Here is a 24,861-nt window from a genome sequence, read left to right as displayed (position 1 = left end):
CAATTGCAAGCCTTGAAGCTCACTAAATCGAGCTATACAGGTCATAATTTGTTCAAATCTAAATCAACTCGTATCTGGTCATTCATGCATGCTTAACAAGATGTAGACATGTATTTGTGTTTGGTTTGAGGTCCTAATCATTTCTGGAAACTTAATTGAAGTTTGGACGCCTATACGTAGGATCACCATTTTAGGGTTCGAACCTTTAAATTTGGGGTTTTACTATTCATGCAAAATTATGAACTCTAAATGGTACCATTAGAATCGCATGAACAATACGAACTGAACCATGGTATCGCGCCAGATTTATATTAGTGTTTGCTAGTATTCGCTATTTTCAACAGGTGTAAAAGGTTGGAGTTTTTACACCACCTGCAAATGAAAGGTGTAAAAGCCCATCCTGAGGAAGAAGACGATGCGTGGCGTCCTCTGATTGGCTGGAGGGCGCGCGCGTGTTTTTTGAATTAATCTTGGATTCTGTGTTTTGCAGGTACATCACGTGGTATGGTCCCTCATGCTGGTGACCATCAGATCCACTAGCCAGCTCATCCAACGCACCAGACAAGTGATCCACACCATAGACCACACTTATCCACCACACCTGATCGTATCCTTTTATTTTTTATTTCTATTTTAATTTTCTTTGCAAAATTATTTAAAAATAGTTTTAAAAATCCAAAAAATACACAAAAAATATTTTTAGACTTCTAAAATAATATATTATTTTCTGAAATAAAAATATTTTATTTTTCTTCAAAATTTCAATATTTTGCATAATTAATTAGTATATATTTATATATTTGCTTTTTAATTATTCTAACCAATCAAAAAAATCATAAAAAATTGTTCTTTATATTAAATATTGTTTATATATTATAAACTAATTTTGTACATATTTTGAATAATTTTCTCTTTAAGTTTTAATTATTTGTATAATTATTTGCATAATTATGTATTAATTAACTTAATCAATTTCAAATCAATTCCAAAAATTCCAAAAAAAATTAGTTTTGTTTTAAAATTAATTGACAAATATTTTGTACATATTTTAAACTTAATTTCTAGGTTTAAATCTATTTTCATCTTTTTTTCTTCATTTTAATTTAATTAATCATGCATTAATCATAATTAAAATCAAATCATAAAAAATCCAAAAAAATATGCCCTTTATTTTTCCTGCAATTTAAATTCCTAGATAAATGTATAGGATGTCAAATTCATGTAAATAGGCTAGTTTACATTTCCCGCACAATCGATGTAATAGCGTAGATTTACTTTCCGCACTTTACATTTCTGCATTTTAATTTCCCGCACATATAAACTGCGTGTATGTCAAAGATAAAATTGAACCGTTAGATCACCAACTTCAAAGATAAAATATCTGAATACAAACACAATCACACTTGCACCTCTTAAGGTAATCCCTTCTCATTCTTTTCAAAATCAAAGTCAAAATTCTACTGTTTCGAGTACAAAATCGAACCTTTTGTTTGTATCCGGTGAAAGGATAGATTTTTAAAGGAAATAAGGATAAAGACCTTACAACTCAGGGTAGACCTCCTAGTTTGCTTGCTCAAATGAAAACAAACAAAATTCTCATACACTGTTGTTTTTCAAAACAAAACTTTCAAAAAAGACAATACTTTGTATACATCCAAACACGGATTATTACAAAGTTAACGTTCTTTTCAAAACATCTTTCGAAAGATAAACAAGCATTTTGTATACATCCACACACGAATCATTACAAAATTCAATTTACAAAAGTATTTGAAACCACATATGAGCATTCTAAAGCAATTTAAAAGTGATCGAAAAACAAGTGAGCTAAGCAAACTTAAGAGCCCATGGATAACCATGGATACAAAGGGTGCTAACACCTTTCCTTTGTATAACCTACCCCCTTACCCAGAATTTCTTAAAGGTCTTTTTTCTGTTTCTGTTATAAACCTTTCCTTAATTGGATAAAATAAAAGGTCGGTGGCGACTCTGTGAATTTTCAAAAATGCGAAAGCATTAAGCGATAAAAAAGAGTCAGTTCACGTATCTCTCCCGAACAGAGGTATGGCCCGGAGTAAAAACGGAGGTCCACAGTATATAATTGATACAACGACATGATGATAGCTAGTATGATCCCATGATGTTTTTGGAATTTGTTCCAAGGTGAAGATTTGTAGCTTTTGGAGTTATAAGCTAGTATTGGATCGAACTCAAAACTCGACAAGTGTAGCTTCAGGATTCAACACGGTCGAATGCGCATGTTGTAGTCAAAGTCTGTTCAATCATGCAATAGTCAAATATAGCTTATGTATTATGTTATGTAGTAGATATGTATGTCATGTATAAGTGGTATCACCATATATAACATACATATGCTAGTGGTCTTTAAATAGACTGCTCGCTCTCTTGTTAGGTGAGAGGTTGGTTGCTATTTTGTTTCACTTGTAATCATTTTGATGCTCAGTGAGAAAGTTAATGGAATAACCGTCATAACCAACTATCTCTCCTCTCTTATATGTCTTCTTGAATTGAACGGTTTCTTATTTGATCAAAAAAAATTCTCTCTCTCTCTCTCTCTGTCTCTCTCACATAGTTTTACTCTGTTCTTGACATCGATTTTTTAACATAACTTAATGAAGTTTTTTAAAATCATTTGTAATGTGTGAGTTGATGATGTTTTTTTAATGGCAAAATAATATATTAATAAAGAGGTGAAAACCACCAAAGCACAAAAGGAAGGTTAACTGTTAGCACAAGGATTGCAAAACAAACCACTACAAGGAAAAACAAAAGATAAAAAAAAACACCTGAACAACTAAAAATCCAGATGAATCTCACAGACAAAAGCACCAGAGCATCTACTAACCTCACTCATGATATATCTCAATCTGATAGAACCATCATCAACATATCTGAGGACATTGACAGAGAACCAAAAATCAAAATCAACTTCAGAATCAAGACAAACATTCAATTCATTATTGATTTAAACTGATGATAAAATTCTTAAATCAATTAGAAAATATGAATTTGAAACTCATAAATTTTATTAATTTCGAACACTTTAAATATCTATAAATATCAAATATATTATTTTAAATTTTAAAATATCTTCTATTAATCTTTGTGTATAATTATATTTGATATTAAATTTTCATATTAAAAAATAAATGGCTTAACTATTAATATACATATTAATGGAAAATATTTGTTGGAGACTTCTAGAAGTCCATAAGGGGCGGAAGAGTGAAAGGTAATAAAAAAATTAAAAATGATCCTAAATTAAAATTAGTGATGAATTAAACACGATTAACATGAATTAAAAGAGCTTAAACACAAATCAAGTCTATCAACCTTACCCAAACAATTTTCCCAAAATCAAGTTAGAGACAACATTCTTTTCTTCACAAGTCATTTGTACTACTCACCAACAAACACAATCAGCTTTTACCTTTTAAGCATGTCTGTTTGGCATAGTGGTCCCATACCACTTTCAAAAAGGACCAAGAAACTCCATCATCTAACTGATCAAGGCACTGACCCTTACCTACTAACATGCCCCCTCCATAACCTTATTATTAAAACATTAAAATGAAAAATAAAAAAGATATTTTTCAACTTACAAATGATTATATCTAGACATTAATGATGAGTTTGCTAAATTGACACACCTTTTATCTAAAATGGAAAAATGGGGATAAAAAGGGTACCTTTCATATTCATCTTTATCCAAAGGTAAAGCCAACCACTTGATGTTTTGGACCCACTTGTAGGGTGGGATAATACATCCACCAAGTCATCTTCTCTACCTAACTTAACCACTTTTGGTTTGAGACCTCTGTCAAAGAAAACTTCAACCTTAATAAATAGAAAGGGAATATATACATTAAAATATATGATTAGAAAATTATTGGAGTTGAACATATCACTAAATGGTTGGTTTAATAGATTCAACAACACTATTTTTTTATAGTCCGTATAGTATTTTAATAGATGTACCTTTTCAAATTTATTCTTAGTTCAATGTTCTAAGATTATTTATTGTAGTTATTATAGCGTAAATATCATGCCAGACTCAATTATAAAAGAAGTTTGTTTATATATATATATATATATATATATATATATATATATATATATATATAAGTGTAAATAAATATTTTTTTTCTAGTTAGAACTATACACATACAGTAGAGCTGTCAAAATGGATTATCCGGTTCTGGGGAGTGAAGACCCATTTTAGTCCTTCACAAAAATTACACAACTCAAATTAGTCTCTCACAAAAAAAAAATGGACTCGATTTAATCTCTTATAAAATTTAATCGAATCATATTAGTCTTTCTATTAATATTTTTTTCAAACCTGTTTTTTCCTATGTTGTGAATTAAATGCCAAGAACAAAGCATAAAACAAGGAAAGAATAAAGGACAAGGAAGAAGAAGAACACAAGAATTGATTATAATTGCTATTCTTTTACTTTCTCTTAGAAAACAAGATTACAAGTTTACAAGAATAACAAATAACCACTCTCACCCTAAATTAGGATTTGCTACGTGCAATGATGAGAGACTAGTATGCTATTTATAATAAAACCTAACATACTAACTCATGGTTTTTTTTCACAAGGCCCATTACACAAGCTAACTTAATAAACAAGTCAACTTAACAAATTAGGGTTTAAACACTAAAACCTAATTTAACATGTTAACTGTCGCTACCGCGAAAATTAACAGAGTCGCCACTAACATATTTATCCTGAAAAGGAAGGGAATGCCAACAAACCACAAAACAAAACAACGGTCTCACGACCAGAGAAAAAGGGTAAGGGAGTCGGTTACGCGAGGGGAAGGTATTAACACCCCTCGCGCCCATCGTACTCGATGGTATCCACGCCTGTGTCTAAAACTATGGGTGTGTAAGCAAACTACTCTAATCTGGACTAAAATGAATGCAGAATGTAGGGAAAAGAAAGGATTGTGCTCGCACGGGCCCTACCCCGCTGCCTACGTATCTGTTTTGCAGAATCAGAGCTACCGTAGCTCGGCTAACTAATTTTTGTTTGTTTTGTGTTTTTTAGGTGAACGAGTTACATTCACACTCCGCTGCTCGACCTTTGGTGACTTATGCTTGGGAATGGAGCGGAAATAACAAGTTCTTAAGAAAAGAAAATCAAAGAGTGTGGTTTGTGTTTTAAAGAATGCATGAGGAAAACCTAAGCTAAGGGGGGAAGCTTGCTACCTAATGTTATCATACAAAGGGTACAAGTCTAAGCTAAACTAACAACCTACGAGGGAAAAGGGGAAGCACACAATAAGCACACAAACGAGCATCCACTCGTAAAGCAGACAAAACCAACGGTACTGACCGAATGGTAGAAAAGTGGTCCCGCCATAGCCAAGGGGAGCAGCTCAACCCAAGTCAACCAAGCATTAGACCTCGCGAAAATGATCGGGCCATAGACAAGAGGGCGGACCCCTCTCAGCAACCAAGCCGTCACGGATCGTAAAGGAAAACGGTGCGTGCGTACACCGAGCATCAACGTCGAGCGACGCGAGCTATAGGAAAAGCGGGGGTCCGATTGCATGAACCCTTTACCTGACATACTCGATAACAAGATCTTTTGCACGTTTGGAAGCAAGCAACGCGAGGTGTGCGCATACCAACAGACTCGATGAGACTAGGCGGGGGTTGATTACGAACCCTTGACCGCATGCCTTCCATGAGGACTTAACGGAGTGCCATATAGGACTTATTACACCGTGACTCCCTGCCGCAAAGCACAAATATAAACACACCAACAAAAACAGAGCCTCTTTCGAGGACTTGGCCAGATGCATGTCTAGGTCCTACTTCTCATGTTAAAGGATGATGCGAGAAAGCGATAAAGTGCAAGAGAAATAAAATGAAACGAGATCAATACCAAACGGATTATGATCCGTAAACTAAGGCGAAGCAAAGCGAAGAAAGAGAATCCCGCGAGCGAGCTAGCAAAGCAAGAGCAAATAGTCAGCACACCGATTAGCCATAAAGCGCACAAATGTCGACTCGCACATCGAGCATAATCACGATACACCTGCAAGAGGAACAAGCAAACCAAACAAGCAGATATAAAGCAATAAGATCGTGTCTCCAAGTCGAGAGCACGATACAAGTCAATGAGATATAATCGTATTCCGCAAGTGAAGCGGAACACTCAAGCAATGAGTATCAATCGGTGACTATCCAAAAGCCTTGCACACTAGCACACAGGTTAGAGATAACAAACATCGCAATCGGAATTGCGTTATTACTATAAAACGAAAGGAAATCGACAAGTAAGGTAAACATGAAATGGACAATGAAACATCAAAGAGAAATCAAACATGAATGATCTACAAATTAATGCAAACAAAACATCTAGCAAGATAGTACATCTCATAAGCTTTCCGACGATATAAAGAACGTGCAAATCGGAGTTACGAGTAAAAAGATACGAAAGTTTGAAGTTAGAAAAGCAAAACACAAAAAATTGCACTCAGGAACCGGTTCCCACCTAGGGACAACCCGGTTCCCCATACAAAAAAACAGAGGCAGAAACTGGGAACCGGTTCCCACCTAGGGACAACCCGGTTCCTGGTACAAAACACAGAGAATGGCCAAATTAGCAAGCTGGGAACCGGTTCCCACCTAGGGACAACCCGGTTCCCCATACAAAAATACAGAGAATAATCAAGTTAGCAAGCTGGGAACCGGTTCCCACCTAGGGACAACCCGGTTCCTGGTACAAAAATACAGAGAATCAACATTTTGGATTGAGTGGGAACTGGTTCCCGCCTGGGACAACCCGGTTCCTGGCGTGTGAAAACAGAATTTTATGCATTTTAAAGGCCTTGGAGCCATTCGCACTCGATCCAAAACGTACCAATTGATCACAAACAAACATCAACATCACAACATACCAACATTCACACATCAAACGATCCACATGTCAACAATTATGCTAAGTGCGACGCGTCAAATAAGGCCAAGATCGATCGAAAATATGGCACATGCATTTATACGAACACGTTGAGTACATCGCAAGCAACACAAACTATCAACAACAATTATACACACAAAATCACCGACAAATCACGGATCCGAACACGAATAACACAATTCATCATCAACGGATATCAATTACATACAATGAACATCAATCCTAACCAAAATTCATATGAACACGATCAATTCGAGCAAAAATACGCAAATTCACCAATCAAACATCATCAATCATCCATTAATCAAGAACAAGAGGTAGATCTAGATTTGAATTCACATGATAATCAACAATTAAGCACTTAATTCAAGGTTCAAGGCTTACCGAATGAAGATTCAAACCGAAGTGCGAACGCGAACTCGATACGAACGCGAACACGACTCGAATCTCGAAAGCGAAATCCGGATTGGGATAGAGAGGGAGGCGCGCAAGCTTCGTGAGGGAGAGGGAGAGAAATTCGAACTTTGATCCTTGATTCTTCAATCCATGTTCTTGATCTTGATGAAATTTGATGAATATTGATGAAAGTTTTATGTAATTTGTGGTTTTTTCAAGAGAATTGAGAGAGAATTAGGAGAAAGTGTTTGTGAAGAATTGGTGAATTGAAATTGTGAGAGTTCTCCCTTGATTTGTGAAGAGCAAAATGTTTATATATTGTCAACGCGAAATGTCCAAATTGCCCTCGGTGCGTCTTATTTTGGCTCGTTTTTAAGGAAACTCGGTTCGGCTCTAAATTTCGGAACTAAACCGATGCCATTGCGAAGATGACCAAATTTGTGATCCGTTGCCGCGAGAATCACCTCAATCCGATAAGCGATGAAGAAAATATGCGCGTTTGAATGGCGAGAAACGCCGATTCATCTGGTGCGACTGTGCAGAATTTTGTGAGTACCGCTCAAAGAACTCGATAAAACTCCATCTTCGGCTCAGAATCTGAACAGGCATGTGTGACAAAGAATCGAAGCTAACAAAATTTCTGAGAGAATGCCGCCGGAATGGACTTCATACGATAAAAATCGAAGAAGTTGTGAATTTTCGAACTCGGCGCGACATACACGAAAACACACTTTTTACCGAAACGACACGACGATCTTTAAAATTCTGGGAATTTTCCATGCATATTTGGCCTTCGGTCCGAACATATGAAATCTTGGTAATGATGTCACGGAGCTCCAGTTAAATTTTCAAGCGAATCCGGCGAGCGGATTAGGAGATATGAATTTTTCGAGGCGCAAAACCCTACATTCAGCACTATTTTTCACTACGAAATCTCAAGTAATTTGCCAATTTGAAGACCTTCTTCAAAGAATTAGCTTCCGAGCCGAACACGAAAGTTGTAGATATCATCGAAACAGTCAAGATAACGCGGGAACTAAGCTCATATCACCTTCCAAACATGACTTGCGAATTTTTCTCGTATTTCCACTGTTTAAACCATTTTTCACGCTTTTCTTCTTAAACCCATGAAAACTCTTTATTATTTTTCTTCAATTTTGAAATGAAGAAATAAACGTCATTATTAACTTATAGCTCAAATAAAGAGGGCAAATTTTGGGGTGCAACAGCTGCCCCTATTCAAACTTCTTGAACCTGACGAGTGAGAAACGAAAGTTTCGAACCGTTGAGGTGGAAGGAGATTGAATACCGGAATGAACTCGAAAATTTGCACTCTTGATCAATAGAAGATTCCATCTTGTAACAAGAAAGAAATGTACCACCCCGCAAGCGAGGAGAAAAAACTTCAATTGATCTGGATAATAAATATGCTCCAACTTGTGAAAAAGGAGGAACGGGCACCCACAGGCAGGGGAAAATACTTCAAATGATCTGGGCATCAAGAGAAGGAACATCTCGACTGATCTGAATATCAGACGTAGCAGATGTCTCCGAACATGCATCGGGATAGATGTCTTAAATCGATCTGGGAATCGAAGGAGATACATCGGTTGATCTGAACATCAACGGGTAATAAGTATCTCTGATCTGGGAATCATGATCTGGGAATCTGGGCAGACATCTCTTCTGATGCAATTAAATCATCAGGTAGATATTCCAACTAATCTGGGAATTAGCGGCTAGCTCCTTCGTAAGACCACGGGGATCCGGAGGCGGTTCCTTCAACTGAACTGGGAATCAGGATAGGAACAATATCTCTTCCGAACTGTGTACGCCGGGGAAAGAATGCCTTTAAACTGATCTAGACATGATGCTAGAAAATAAGTAGGACAATCTTCATCTGAAAGACAAAGTCGATCAGGCAAACATCTCCATCTGATCTGATGATATCAGTGGCTTGCTCCTTCGTAAGATCTTGGGAGATCCGGAGGCGGTTCCTTCAACTAATCTGAAACTGGATATTAGGATAGGAACAAATGTTTCTTTCGAACTGTGTACGCCGGGTAAAGAAAGCGTCTTCAACTGATGGTTAAGCATCAGGACTGGGCAGGCGAGTTTCTTCTTCTGAACGAACTAAATCGTCAGGGAGTAGATATTTCCAACTGATCTTATGTATCAGAGGGCTTGCTCCTTCGTAAGATCTTGGGAGATCCGGAGGCGGTTCCTTCAACTGAGCTGGATACCAGGATAGGAACAAATATCTTCTACCGATCTGGGGGCATCGGGAATAGGAATGTCTTTGAACTGATCTGAGCCGTGTCAGAAAATAAGTAGAACAATCCTCTTCTGATTCAAAACATCAGGATAAGCGCCCGTAATGACTAGGCGAGTTGCTCTCTGGGGAGCATTTGAATCTGGATAACTTTCCTGCAGAAAGAAACAGATATGATATGATTTATGCATGATGCATGTATGAATGTGTATGGAATAATGTTTCCGAGAAGGAAGACGTTATACGCTTTGAGAATGCAATGCAAATGATGCATGATTCGAACGTTGCTTAGGGAGGCAACGGATGAGCACTGAATTGCTGAAGAAGTCCTAGAGAGAGAGTACGGAACTCTGCGGGGAGGACAAGATGAGTGACCAAGGGTCACAAACTTCGAGCTGGCAAAGATGGATCAGAAATCTGCTGGAGATGATCAAATCTGGATGCGAGCTCTGATTGGGGAATAAATCCTGCTTGGGGATATGAACATCCCAAATGACTGCTTGGGGAATACCTTGGCAACTTCATAGGAGAAGCAAAATCTCGACATACTGGGGATGTGGAGATAAGGGCAAGTCATGAAGACAACTCTGATGGGGATTGACCAACTAGCTTGCGTATGACGCATTCCGCTGGGAAAATCCTTGAAGGAAACAGATTATGCTGAGGATGCATGCGAATCTCTGTTGAGGAAAGAATCAGTGGGGAAGATGAATACTTTTGCAAAGCGAGCTGCTGAGAATATGAGAGATTCGCTGGGGATAAGGAACCCGGCATAAGAATCTTTTGCTAAGATCACTCCACTGGGGAATAAGATGACTCTCCTGGGGAGAACAGATCAATCTGTCGGGGAGAGAAACGCTCTACTGGGGAGAACGAGGAACTCGGGCAAGGAACCACATTAAGAGCTTGCCGGGGAATCAGATACCATCCAATCATGATTCAACTGGGGAGAAAGCATTCCGTCGGGAATAAGGCTTCTGGAGCATAGAGAATGCATCAAGATGCGCTTTGATGAGGAGATGAGAATCTTGGAACGAAGAAAGTCTCATCCAGATATACTCAGCTGGGGAATGAGAATCTTTCCTTAAGAAACACTCGGATGGGGAGTGAGAATCTCTCAGGATTAAGTCCACCGATATGCTGATACGAAGCGCTTGCAAACATGTACCTGCGAGACAAACAAATGAAAAATGCCCCAGGATATAGCATATCATCTTGGCCTGCCATCCCGGTCACACAAAACTCCGAACTAGATTCAAAGGTTTCATTTCTAATCATGTATTGTAAAAGCAATGCAGTTTTCATATGCAAAGTTTAACACAAACTTAGGATGTTTTATGCAAACAAAACGGTAAAAGAAAACAGTTGTTTAAGATAAAAAGGATCTTTATTAATTGCAAAAGGAATGCTCATAAAAGAGCGAATACTTTTCAGAAGTAGTTCCTAGTAAGAGGTAACCACACATTTATTGAGTACAAGAGAAATGGCAATGTGAAACGGATATCCATTGGTTTCGATCCCGCTATCACTTTTATAACTCCGACGCTCTCATCTCCTTGCTTTGGAAGACCGTACTCATTAGGATTGATCACTGCCCGATTTAACAACTAATTGATATGACATCACCAAACTTGTGGACCCGACGGGGTTTTTGAGCGCCTTTAGGGATTTGAATTGCCAGCGATGCAAACTCAAGAACACGGAGTCTTGCTTATCCCTCGGTCGAGAGCCCTAAACAAAGTGAGTGGATGTTGTGCATGCTTTAGGGATTTGAGCTGCCCGGTGCAAACTCAAGAACACGGAGTCTTGCTTATCCCTCGGTCGGGAGCCCTAAGCATGTATGAAGAGTGATTGCCAAAGTGGCATACGAGATGTAGTCGTTCGCTTTTGTCCCTTTTCTGCCTAAGCCGCCCTTTCGGGTTTTCAACTTAGCGGGTATATTTGTTTCTTTTTCATTCTTTTGCCTGATTCATTTTATTTTATCTTTTTTTTCTTTTTCTCTTTTTTTTTTCTTCTTTTTTTTTCAGGTCTATGCGAAGTATTTTTTGACTACATCTGCGTTCACAGGGTGCGGAAAGTTCTCGCCATCCATCGTTGCAAGCATCATGGCACCGCCAGAGAATACTTTCTGCACAACAAAGGGGCCTTCATACGTCGGAGTCCACTTGCCTCGTGGATCACCCTGAGGAAGAATGATTCTTTTGAGTACCAGATCGCCCGGTTTGTAGCTTTGGGGTCGCACCCGCTTGTCAAAAGCTTTTCTCATCTTCTTTTGGTATACCTGACCATGACCAATAGCCGCTAAGCGCTTCTCATCAATGAGGTTTAACTGATCCAAACGATTTTGTACCCATTCTGACTCGTCAAGCTCGACGTCTTTCATAATCCTCAGGGAAGGAATCTCAACTTCAACAGGCAGTACTGCTTCCATGCCGTAAACAAGTGAGAAAGGAGTTGCCCCAGTCGATGTACGCACAGAGGTGCGATAGCCATGCAAGGCGAAAGGCAACATATCGTGCCAATCTCGGTAAGTCACTACCATCTTCTGCACAATCTTCTTAATGTTCTTGTTGGCCGCTTCAACAGCGCCATTCATCTTTGGACGGTACGGAGAAGAATTGTGATGCTTGATCTTGAAGGACTCACAAAGCTCCTTCATCATCTTGTTATTGAGATTTGATCCATTATCAGTAATGATCTTCTCAGGAATCCCATAACGACAGATTATGTTGTGCTTGATAAAGCGAGTAATCACTTGTTTGGTGACATTCGCATAAGATGCGGCTTCAACCCACTTGGTGAAGTAATCGATGGCAACCAAAATGAAGCGATGACCATTAGAAGCAGTAGGCTTAATCTCTCCAATCATATCAATGCCCCACATTGCAAAAGGCCACGGAGAAGTCAAGACATTCAACGGCACAGGCGGCACGTGCACTTTATCAGCATAAATCTGGCACTTGTGACAAATTCTGACATGGTTATGACAATCAGTTTCCATAGTGGACCAATAGTAACCAGCCCTCAAGATCTTCTTAGCCATTGTATGCCCACTTGAATGGGTACCAAACTCACCTTCGTGCATTTCCTCTATGATTTTCGAAGCTTCTTCCTTAACAACACATCGGAGCAAAACACCGTCATGATGCCTCTTGTACAATACACCACCGTTGAGGTAAAACTTAGCTGCAAACCTTCTTAGAAACTTCTTATCAGTCACCGACGCTTCGGGAGGATACTCTTGAGTTTCGAGGAACTTTTTGATATCATGATACCAGGGATTACCATCCAACTCAACATCAGCCTCAAAGCAAAATGCTGGTTCGTCCAATCTGTTAATGGTAATATTAGGCGCCTCATTGGCCCATTTCACTTTGAACATGGAAGCCAAAGTAGCGAGAGCATCAGCAAGATTGTTCTCTTCTCTAGAAATATGCTCGAATGTGATCTCATCAAAGTACGGAATGAGTCTCATCACATGCTCCCTGTATGGAATCAGATTCTGATGGCGAGTTTCCCAATCTCCATTGATCTGGCTAATGACAAGATTGGAATCCCCATAAACTTTCAAGTACTTGATTCGCAAATCGATCGCAGCTTCGATACCATAGATACAAGCTTCATACTCAGCCATATTATTAGTGCAATCAAAACAGATTCTGGCTGTAAACGGAATATGAAAACCTGATGGAGAAGTAATCGCAGCTCCAACACCATTCCCGAGTGCATTAGAGGCACCATCGAACACGAGCGTCCATCGCGATCCTGGTTCGGGTCCTTCCTCTGGTCCGGGAATGTTACAATCTCTGATGTACAACATATCCTCATCGGGAAACTCAAACTTCATCGGTTCATAATCTTCGACCGGCTGATGCGCCAGATAATCTGCCAACACACTACCTTTGATGGCTTTCTGGGTAGTATACTGGATATCATATTCAGTCAAGATCATTTGCCACCTGGCTACTCTTCCGGAAAGAGCGGGCTTCTCAAAAACATACTTGATAGGATCCATCTTGGAAATCAAGAAGGTGGTGTGAACCAACATATACTGCCTCAGCCGGCGAGCAGCCCACACCAAAGCACAGCAAGTTTTCTCGAGCAGTGAGTATCGGGATTCACAGTCGGTAAACTTTTTGCTAAGGTAGTATATTGCATGCTCTTTTCGGCCAGACTCGTCATGTTGACCCAGCACACATCCCATTGAATTTTCAAGAACTGTGAGGTACATAATCAAAGGCCTTCCTGGAACCGGAGGCATTAGTATCGGAGGTTCTTGCAGATACTCTTTCACTTTTTCAAATGCTTTTTGACAATCATTATTCCACCTGGCCGTCTGATCTTTTCTTAGTAATTTGAATATTGGTTCACAAGTGGCCGTAAGATGAGAGATGAATCTAGCAATGTAGTTCAATCTCCCTAAGAAACCACGAACCTCTTTTTCTGTTCTCGGCTCAGGCATCTCTTGTATAGCTTTTATTTTCGCAGGATCGACCTCAATACCTTTTCCACTAACAACAAAGCCCAACAACTTTCCGGATCGCACTCCGAAAGTGCATTTGTTTGGATTCAACCTTAGTCTGAATTCCCGAAGCCTTTCAAACAACTTCTGCAAGTGAACCAAGTGCTCTTCTTCAGTGTGAGACTTTGCAATCATGTCGTCAACATACACTTCAATCTCTTTGTGAATCATGTCGTGAAAAAGAGTCACCATGGCGCGCTGATACGTTGCCCCTGCGTTTTTCAACCCAAAAGGCATAACTTTATAGCAGAAAGTTCCCCACGGTGTGATAAACGTTGTTTTCTCCATGTCTTCTGGTGCCATCTTGATCTGATTGTACCCAGAGAAGCCATCCATGAAGGAAAACACTTTGAAAGGAGCAGTATTATCCACCAACACATCAATGTGAGGAAGAGGAAAATCATCCTTTGGACTCGCCCTATTAAGATCTCTATAGTCAACACACATCCTGACCTTTCCGTCCTTCTTAGGTACAAGAACAATATTCGCAACCCATGGCGGGTAATTCACAACTTGCAGAAAGCCAGCATCAAATTGTTTCTCAACCTCTTTCTTAATCTTCTCCGACATATCTGGGCGAGTCCTTCGAAGCTTCTGTTTGACAGGAGGACTATCTTCCTTGAGAGGTAGACGATGTACCACAATATCTGTATCGAGACCAGGCATATCCTCATAGGACCAAGCAAAGATGTCTGCATACTCTTTCAACATATCAATAAGCCTCTGCTTCACACCATTCTCAAGTGCAGCCCCTATCTTGACTTCTCGGACCTGCTCTTTAGTACCAACATTTACCATCTCGATTTCCTCCTGATGCGGCTGAATCGCTTTCTTTTCCTGTTTCAACAATCTAGCCAACTCGTCGGGAAGATCACAATCTTCATAAGCTTCCTCCTCGGCTTGGTAGATCGGATTATCAAAATCATAATAAGCAATAGCGGAACTGTTACCAATGAAATCCGTGGTAGTGGAACATCTGCATGATTGATGTTTTTATTTTAGTTTTATTTTTATTAAGCTATGTGCAAGTGTGTGCAAAAACATTGCCATTTAAAGGAAAGAATTAAAAGAAAGACAAAGAGCAAAACATTTGAATGCAAAAACATCCTTTTATTTCATGATTAACTTTGAAAATGCGAACTGCATGGCCCTACAAATGATTCACTACGCCTTGAGCAGAGCGTAGGAATTATGTCATGATAAGAAAAGTAAAAACAAGAAATTTACTCCTGAGCTTGGGTGACTTGAATGACATCTTCAATTGTCCAGTTGCGAGGCATCTCCCCAGGAATACTTGGACGAATCCAGCTATCAAAATTACAATCACTATCCACCTCCTCGCCATTGACAATGGCATTCACGGTTGGACCCTCATGAGTAGGCTTCAGATTATTGACAATATTGGGCGTAGGAGTGAACTGAATAATCTTTTGGTCCAACAAGTCTTGTACTTTGTCTCTGAATGGCTGGCAATCTTCAGTCGAATGACCAAGTGCCCCGGCATGGTAGCCACAACTGGCATTAGGGTCAAATCCCTCGGGATACGGGAAAGAAACAGGATCAAATTGTTTTGGTTCCACCAATGAAAGTTTGAGCAAGTCAGATAATAGCTCATCATGAGTCATAGGAATGGCATCATACACTCTTTTTGGCCTTCTGTGCCTCTGCCTACCTTGCTGGTGATGATTTTGTCGATGCTTCCGCCATGGCGGCGCGTATTGGGCTGGTTGATCATGCAAAACCGGCTCCTTTTGGACAAACTGGGTAGGTGGATGACTGAGAGTTGCAGACATCTTTCGATAATACGCCTTAACATGAGTCATGGGACAAGTCGCCCCATTGTATTTGTCAAAAGATGGAACTTTGAATTTTGGTGGAATCCTCACACCAGGAACCAGCCCCAAGTCATTGATATCCATGCCTAACACCCCTTTGCCTTCAACAGCCCTGAGACGTTCTTCAATCAGACGATACCTTTCAACCTCATCATGCGCACCTTCAGCACTATGCCTCGATACCTGATCAAAGTTTTCAACATTGAAATCCAAATTACCACGGTTCTGATTATCTCTCCTTCCCAACAGACGAGACGGAGGTGGAGGTGGAAACCCGTGATGCTGATTGAAAGGATTATAGTGCCCTCCCACGTGATCAAACTCATTCGGATCATGGTGATCGTCAATTCTGCCAGACACATCATCAAACAGCCCTGGATGTCCTCCATTCTCATTCCTTCTGGAGTTCTCGACGAGAACTCGCAAGTCATCCTGCCCCTTGGTCACATTAGTCAATGCTTCCATAAACTGCGCCATCTGCGCGTTCATCTGCTCTGTCAGTTGAGCTCTCATCTCAGCCATCTGTTCCTGAATATGTTCCATCTGCCTTCTCTGATTGCTCCTAGTCGGATACGGATGGTTAGCCGTCTTAGAACCCCTTCTGATAATAAAACAGCGAGACATAAGATATAAGACCTGCAAAACCTGCAAATATATGACATGTATGATATATGAATGATATGCATGAGATGTTTGTCAATTTTCAGGTATCCAAGAGTTCATCCCACTTTCAGATAGGACATAGCAACCCTGACACCGAATATATTTGAATAGCAATCCACACGAGAATAATTCAGCAAACTGAGCATATTCCATTCAAACATAACTGAGAATTTGAGTTCATACAACAAAACACATAACCGTGTCACAAAGTGCTCATAAGGCATACAAAAGAAATCCAGAACATCAAACTGCGACCCCATCCAACAATCCTGGACATGGGCGACAAAAACCAAGCATAAACATCAAATCATCCATCATAGATCAAACAAATCCACTCCACAGCGACACTAGGATCGCCTGGTAACAGAATGAACTTCTCCATCTCCTCTCCATTGGGCTCGGAGTCTTCTTAGTTCTTCTTCAAGTCGAGCAGTCTTAGCCTTCTCTTCTGCTAGCTGTTTATCTGAATCCCGCTTCTGCCTCTTGAGACTACTCTCTGATCTCTGTAACTGTAGACACTCTTGCTGCTTCTGATACAAATCTTCCTCTAGCAACTCATAGGGACGCCTCCGGGCAATGGCTTGACTTGAACTTGCGCCTTCGAATTGCTTGAGCTGGTGCATCAACCTCATCTTTGCATCTCTCTCTTCAAAGAACTTCAAATTGGTCTCTTGCTCTCTTTCATGCAACCTGTAGTTGGTAACCAGAGCATCCTTGTAAAGTTCTGTTGGCACAAATTCGGATAGAATCAAAGGAGGTTGCTTTTGAAGTGGTGCAACCCTGTCATATGGCAGCAACAAGCTTCCAACCCGTTTCACAATCCATTCAACATACGGTGTCAAAGCAAGTGATTCCTTCTTCCCTAAATGGGCTCCATTATGCTTACGGATCTTCTTCCAAGCCACAATTATCTCCTTCAACTTTTCTGGATCCGACCCCTTCTCAAAATAGACTGTCTCCGCTATCAAGTGATCTGCCGGCTTGTCTTTCAACGTATACCCCAACTGACGCAAGGATACCACGGGATTGTAATTGATGCAACCTCTAGTACCAACCAAAGGAACATTATCGAACTTACCACACCCAACAATCACTTCAGAAACATTAATTCGATACTTTGGCCACTGAATATCATAAGAAGTAAGTGACATAATCCTGTGGGTCCACTTAAGTGTCTCCCTTGTCTTCACAAAAGGTCCTTTGCTGGGCAACAAAGAGAGGAACCAGATGAACAATAATCGAAGGCAACAAGTGATAGCACCGCCACGTTTCTCATATCGGGAATGAACGGCATAATAAGTATCGGCCAACAATGTGGGAATGGGATTCTTTCCCATGAAGATGTGTACCGCGGCCGAGTCTACAAAATTAGGAACATTCGGGAACATCACAATCCCGTAAATAGCCACAGCAAGCAATGCATTGTACGCGTTCCAATTCTTTTTCTCAAATTCCTCTTTAGCTTTTCTCACCAAGAACTTCAAAGAGAACCCCGAGACACCTCCATTCGACTTCCAATTATCAGATACTTCTTTTATGCTCAAATAAAGAGCAGCAGCAATCAACTTGAAATTCAAATCTTTAGGAATGTCGATGAATGGCACTTCGCTTTTTACCTTGAGATTAAGAATAATAGAGTACTCTTCCAATGTCGGAGCCAACTGGTAATCCTGGAACGTGAAACACCTCATTTCAGGATCATAGAATTGCATCAAAGTTTGCAAAGCAGGAGTATCAACCACGGTTTCCAACAAGGTCAAGATATTCCCATAATCATCTGTGAAACTCTTCAGGCAGAAAGCGGTCATTAACGAACTCAAACCCTCTAATGCGGTCAACGGCTCTCGGAAGAAGCTGTAGGTGTGCGTATGTCTCTTTGCTTCCTTGACAGTATCAATGGGAGTGTCCATCTTCCACTTGAATGAACTCTCGAATGTCCCTGAAAATATGACATGCAAATGCTTGTTATACATATAGTTTTTTTTTGCGTTTCTTTTAGAAATAAATATGCTATGATGCAAAGTGGTGGGGCTTGTTGCCGCCCACCAGGCATTATGGACTGCCGGTAGCACACATAATACAAAGCCAAAGGTTCGGCCTCAAATGGTATACCACACGGAACACGGAATATCAATCCACGGAACCAAAGCCCATAGTCAATAACACACTGGAATAGAACATAAATTACCAATCGAACAAGAACCATAGTACCCCACGAACAGGAACCAAAAGTACACTCGAACGAGAACAACGGTAACCAACGAACAAGAACAGCGGTAACCCACGAACAAGAACAGCGGTCACCAACAATGTACCTGTTAATATGATCATTGATTCCCGCCCCACTCACGGGTAAAATCTAGGCCAAGGTAAGGTCATGAAACGCAGTATACGGTCCGCCCGAAGGTAAGCATCATCACAGCACGTAAGCGGGTGACGATAATACCTCCGTTTGAAACCACTACTCTGCTCGTGATCACATAATCCATCCCGAGACGTACACCTCGAGACAAACCATGCTCCCACTCTATCCTAGGGTCCCTATGGTTCACACATAGCCTGGGTATTGGGCCTTTTACCTCTTGAAACACCCACCCAACAGACAGAGATCCAGACAGTCCAGAATATGATGCAGAAAAGTAAAAGCGCACATAGAATGCAATGCAAACAGGCAAATATGCAAAGCAGTAAAACACCCAAAGATAAACACACAAGCGCTAGGATCGACTCGCTAGGTCCGGACCAGCAACAGGTCGAGACGTCCCCGGCAGAGTCGCCAGCTGTCGCTACCGCGAAAATTAACAGAGTCGCCACTAACATATTTATCCTGAAAAGGAAGGGAATGCCAACAAACCACAAAACAAAACAACGGTCTCACGACCAGAGAAAAAGGGTAAGGGAGTCGGTTACGCGAGGGGAAGGTATTAGCACCCCTCGCGCCCATCGTACTCGATGGTATCCACGCCTGTGTCTAAAACTATGGGTGTGTAAGCAAACTACTCTAATCTGGACTAAAATGAATGCAGAATGTAGGGAAAAGAAAGGATTGTGCTCGCACGGGCCCTATCCCGCTGCCTACGTATCTGTTTTGCAGAATCAGAGCTACCGTAGCTCGGCTAACTAATTTTTGTTTGTTTTGTGTTTTTTAGGTGAACGAGTTACATTCACACTCCGCTGCTCGACCTTTGGTGACTTATGCTTGGGAATGGAGCGGAAATAACAAGTTCTTAAGAAAAGAAAATCAAAGAGTGTGGTTTGTGTTTTAAAGAATGCATGAGGAAAACCTAAGCTAAGGGGGAAAGCTTGCTACCTAATGTTATCATACAAAGGGTACAAGTCTAAGCTAAACTAACAACCTACGAGGGAAAAGGGGAAGCACACAATAAGCACACAAACGAGCATCCACTCGTAAAGCAGACAAAACCAACGGTACTGACCGAATGGTAGAAAAGCGGTCCCGCCATAGCCAATGGGAGCAGCTCAACCCAAGTCAACCAAGCATTAGACCTCGCGAAAATGATCGGGCCATAGACAAGAGGGCGGACCCCTCTCAGCAACCAAGCCGTCACGGATCGTAAAGGAAAACGGTGCGTGCGTACACCGAGCATCAACGTCGAGCGACGCGAGCTATAGGAAAAGCGGGGGTCCGATTGCATGAACCCTTTACCTGACATACTCGATAACAAGATCTTTTGCACGTTTGGAAGCAAGCAACGCGAGGTGTGCGCATACCAACAGACTCGATGAGACTAGGCGGGGGTTGATTACGAACCCTTGACCGCATGCCTTCCATGAGGACTTAACGGAGTGCCATATAGGACTTATTACACCGTGACTCCCTGCCGCAAAGCACAAATATAAACACACCAACAAAAACAGAGCCTCTTTCGAGGACTTGGCCAGATGCATGTCTAGGTCCTACTTCTCATGTTAAAGGATGATGCGAGAAAGCGATAAAGTGCAAGAGAAATAAAATGAAACGAGATCAATACCAAACGGATTATGATCCGTAAACTAAGGCGAAGCAAAGCGAAGAAAGAGAATCCCGCGAGCGAGCTAGCAAAGCAAGAGCAAATAGTCAGCACACCGATTAGCCATAAAGCGCACAAATGTCGACTCGCACATCGAGCATAATCACGATACACCTGCAAGAGGAACAAGCAAACCAAACAAGCAGATATAAAGCAATAAGATCGTGTCTCCAAGTCGAGAGCACGATACAAGTTAATGAGATATAATCGTATTCCGCAAGTGAAGCGGAACACTCAAGCAATGAGTATCAATCGGTGACTATCCAAAAGCCTTGCACACTAGCACACAGGTTAGAGATAACAAACATCGCAATCGGAATTGCGTTATTACTATAAAACGAAAGGAAATCGAAGTAAGGTAAACATGAAATGGACAATGAAACATCAAAGAGAAATCAAACATGAATGATCTACAAATTAATGCAAACAAAACATCTAGCAAGATAGTACATCTCATAAGCTTTCCGACGATATAAAGAACGTGCAAATCGGAGTTACGAGTAAAAAGACACGAAAGTTTGAAGTTAGAAAAGCAAAACACAAAAAATTGCACTCAGGAACCGGTTCCCACCTAGGGACAACCCGGTTCCCCATACAAAAAAACAGAGGCAGAAACTGGGAACCGGTTCCCACCTAGGGACAACCCGGTTCCTGGTACAAAAACACAGAGAATGGCCAAATTAGCAAGCTGGGAACCGGTTCCCACCTAGGGACAACCCGGTTCCCCATACAAAAATACAAAGAATAGTCAAGTTAGCAAGCTGGGAACCGGTTCCCACCTAGGGACAACCCGGTTCCTGGTACAAAAATACAGAGAATCAACATTTTGGATTGAGTGGGAACCGGTTCCCGCCTGGGACAACCCGGTTCCTGGCGTGTGAAAACAGAATTTTATGCATTTTAAAGGCCTTGGAGCCATTCGCACTCGATCCAAAACGTACCAATTGATCACAAACAAACATCAATATCACAACATACCAACATTCACACATCAAACGATCCACATGTCAACAATTATGCTAAGTGCGACGCGTCAAATAAGGCCAAGATCGATCGAAAATATGGCACTTGCATTTATACGAACACGTTGAGTACATCGCAAGCAACACAAACTATCAACAACAATTATACACACAAAATCACCGACAAATCACGGATCCGAACACGAATAACACAATTCATCATCAACGGATATCAATTACATACAATGAACATCAATCCTAACCAAAATTCATATGAACACGATCAATTCGAGCAAAAATACGCAAATTCACCAATCAAACATCATCAATCATCCATTAATCAAGAACAAGAGGTAGATCTAGATTTGAATTCACATGATAATCAACAATTAAGCACTTAATTCAAGGTTCAAGGCTTACCGAATGAAGATTCAAACCGAAGTGCGAACGCGAACTCGATACGAACGCGAACACGACTCGAATCTCGAAAGCGAAATCCGGATTGGGATAGAGAGGGAGGCGCGCAAGCTTCGTGAGGGAGAGGGAGAGAAATTCGAACTTTGATCCTTGATTCTTCAATCCATGTTCTTGATCTTGATGAAATTTGATGAATATTGATGAAAGTTTTATGTAATTTGTGGTTTTTTCAAGAGAATTGAGAGAGAATTAGGAGAAAGTGTTTGTGAAGAATTGGTGAATTGAAATTGTGAGAGTTCTCCCTTGATTTGTGAAGAGCAAAATGTTTATATATTGTCAACGCGAAATGTCCAAATTGCCCTCGGTGCGTCTTATTTTGGCTCGTTTTTAAGGAAACTCGGTTCGGCTCTAAATTTCGGAACTAAACCGATGCCATTGCGAAGATGACCAAATTTGTGATCCGTTTCCGCGAGAATCACCTCAATCCGATAAGCGATGAAGAAAATATGCGCGTTTGAATGGCGAGAAACGCCGATTCATCTGGTGCGACTGTGCAGAATTTTGTGAGTACCGCTCAAAGAACTCAATAAAACTCCATCTTCGGCTCAGAATCTGAACAGGCATGTGTGACAAAGAATCGAAGCTAACAAAATTTCTGAGAGAATGCCGCCGGAATGGACTTCATACGATAAAAATCGAAGAAGTTATGAATTTTCGAACTCGGCGCGACATACACGAAAACACACTTTTTACCGAAACGACACGACGATCTTTGAAATTCTGGGAATTTTCCATGCATATTTGGCCTTCGGTCCGAACATATGAAATCTTGGTAATGATGTCACGAAGCTCCAGTTAAATTTTCAAGCGAATCCGGCGAGCGGATTAGGAGATATGAATTTTTCGAGGCGCAAAACCCTACATTCAGCACTATTTTTCACTATGAAATCTCAAGTAATTTGCCAATTTGAAGACCTTCTTCAAAGAATTAGCTTCCGAGCCGAACACGAAAGTTGTAGATATCGTCGAAACAGTCAAGATAACGCGGGAACTAAGCTCATATCACCTTCCAAACATGACTTGCGAATTTTTCTCGTATTTCCACTGTTTAAACCATTTTTCACGCTTTTCTTCTTAAACCCATGAAAACTCTTTATTATTTTTCTTCAATTTTGAAATGACGAAATAAACGTCATTATTAACTTATAGCTCAAATAAAGAGGGCAAATTTTGGGGTGCAACATTAACAACCCTAGCATCTTCGACACAAGCATGTGAACAACCTTCGACTTCATGCTTAATCCTGTCGAACCAAGAAACTACCCTTCGACCATACTAGAGTTCGATCCAATATCCCATAAATCTCCACCTTGGACCTAACTCTACAACATCAAGGGAACAAACTAGCTTTCTTCATGCAGCTTTATCAACTGCATACAGTGGAAAAACTTGCAACTCGACAATGACTTGGTGATCATATCAGCAGCATTGTGATCTATCGAAACCTTTAGCACTTGGACTTCTCCACGCTCGATTACTTCTCTGAAGAAATGCAGTCTCACATCAATGTGCTTAGTTCGCTCATGATATGCTGGGTTCTTCGACAGGTGTATCGCATTTTGACTATCACATTTAATAGTGATACCTTGACCTTGAAGTTTCAGCTCCTTCGCAAAACCTTCAAGCCACAATGCTTCTTTAACAACTTTAGTTAGGGAAATATATTCTGCTTCAGTGGTTGATAATGCAACAACCTTCTGAAGTGTTGATTTCCAACTAATTGCAGTGCCAGACATAGTGAAAACATATCCAGAAATAAATTTTCTAGAATCCATACAACTTGGATAATCAGAGTCGACATATCCATCGATTATTGCTTTACTATCTTCACCCAAGGCTCCACCATAAATTAGGACCCTATTTAGAGACTCATTTATGTACCTTAAAATCCACTTCAATGCTTGCTAGTGAGCCTTTCCAAGATTCGCCATGTACCTGCTTACAAGACTTACTGCATATGTTATGTCGGGTCTAGTACAGACCATAACATACATCAAAGAACCAACTATATTAGTATAAGGGATGCTATTCGTATAAGCTCTTTCGACATCATTACTAGGACACTGATCTATACTCAGCTTGAATTGAGGGTTTGTCGGAGTCACAACTGGCTTCGAATTCGACATACCAAACTTTTCGAGAATCATTCGTAGATATTCCTCTTGAGATAAGCATAACTTTGACTTCTTTCTGTCTCTTAGAATTTCAATTCCAAGAATCCTGGAAGCAGCTCCTAGATCCTTTATATCGAACTCCTTATTGAGTTCAGCTTTCACCGTCATTACATCTTTGACATTGTTGCTTGCTATGAGAATATCATCCACATAAAGCAACAAAATAACAAATGAATTACCAGGTCAAAATCTGAAGTAAACGCAGTGGTCGAACTGACTTCTAATGAAACTTATGTGTGCCATGAACTTGTCGAATCTCCTATTCCACTGTCGAGGAGATTGTTTCTGTCCATATAAGGATCTCTTCAGCTTGCACACATATTCTTCCTTCCCCTTTTCGACATATCCTTCACTTTGCCTCATCCGGATTGTTTCATCTAAATCACCATACAAGAACGCAGTCTTCACATCCATATGTTCTGGTTCAAGGTCAAACTGTGCCACCATGGCATGTAACATTCTAATGGACCTATGCTTCACAACAGGAGAAAACACATCATTGAAGTCGACACCTTTTTTCTAAGTGAAACCCCTTGCGACCAACCTTGCCCTGTATCTTTTCAGCAGGTT

General features: G+C 40.5%; 1 protein-coding gene across 1 annotated transcript; it reads right to left on the bottom strand.

The window, feature by feature from the left end:
• Positions 1-16,994: 16,994 nt before the first annotated feature.
• Positions 16,995-24,399, bottom strand: LOC131598068 (uncharacterized). The gene is made up of 2 exons (XM_058870706.1): positions 24,246-24,399; positions 16,995-18,586 (listed from the first exon to the last, which is right to left on the bottom strand). Exons 1-2 carry the CDS (start codon positions 24,397-24,399, stop codon positions 16,995-16,997), a joined length of 1,746 nt encoding a protein of 581 aa, XP_058726689.1.
• Positions 24,400-24,861: the final 462 nt, after the last annotated feature.

Source organism: Vicia villosa, linkage group LG4 (genome assembly GCF_029867415.1).
Source record: "Vicia villosa cultivar HV-30 ecotype Madison, WI linkage group LG4, Vvil1.0, whole genome shotgun sequence".
In the NCBI taxonomy this organism is placed as follows: Eukaryota; Viridiplantae; Streptophyta; class Magnoliopsida; order Fabales; family Fabaceae; genus Vicia; species Vicia villosa.
Note: the sequence above shows the minus strand (reverse complement) of the source record. Positions and strands in the feature narration are given on the sequence as shown.

What these genes read in the sequence shown, in the direction of transcription:
- LOC131598068 (XM_058870706.1), bottom strand. Translation starts at nt 24,399, where the DNA reads ATGACGGTGAAAGCTGAACTCAATAAGGAGTTCGATATAAAGGATCTA. An exon ending in AATGATTCTCGAAAAGTTTG is followed by an intron (nt 18,587 to 24,245) that starts GTATGTCGAATT and finishes TCATATTTTCAG; the next exon opens with GGACATTCGAGAGTTCATTC.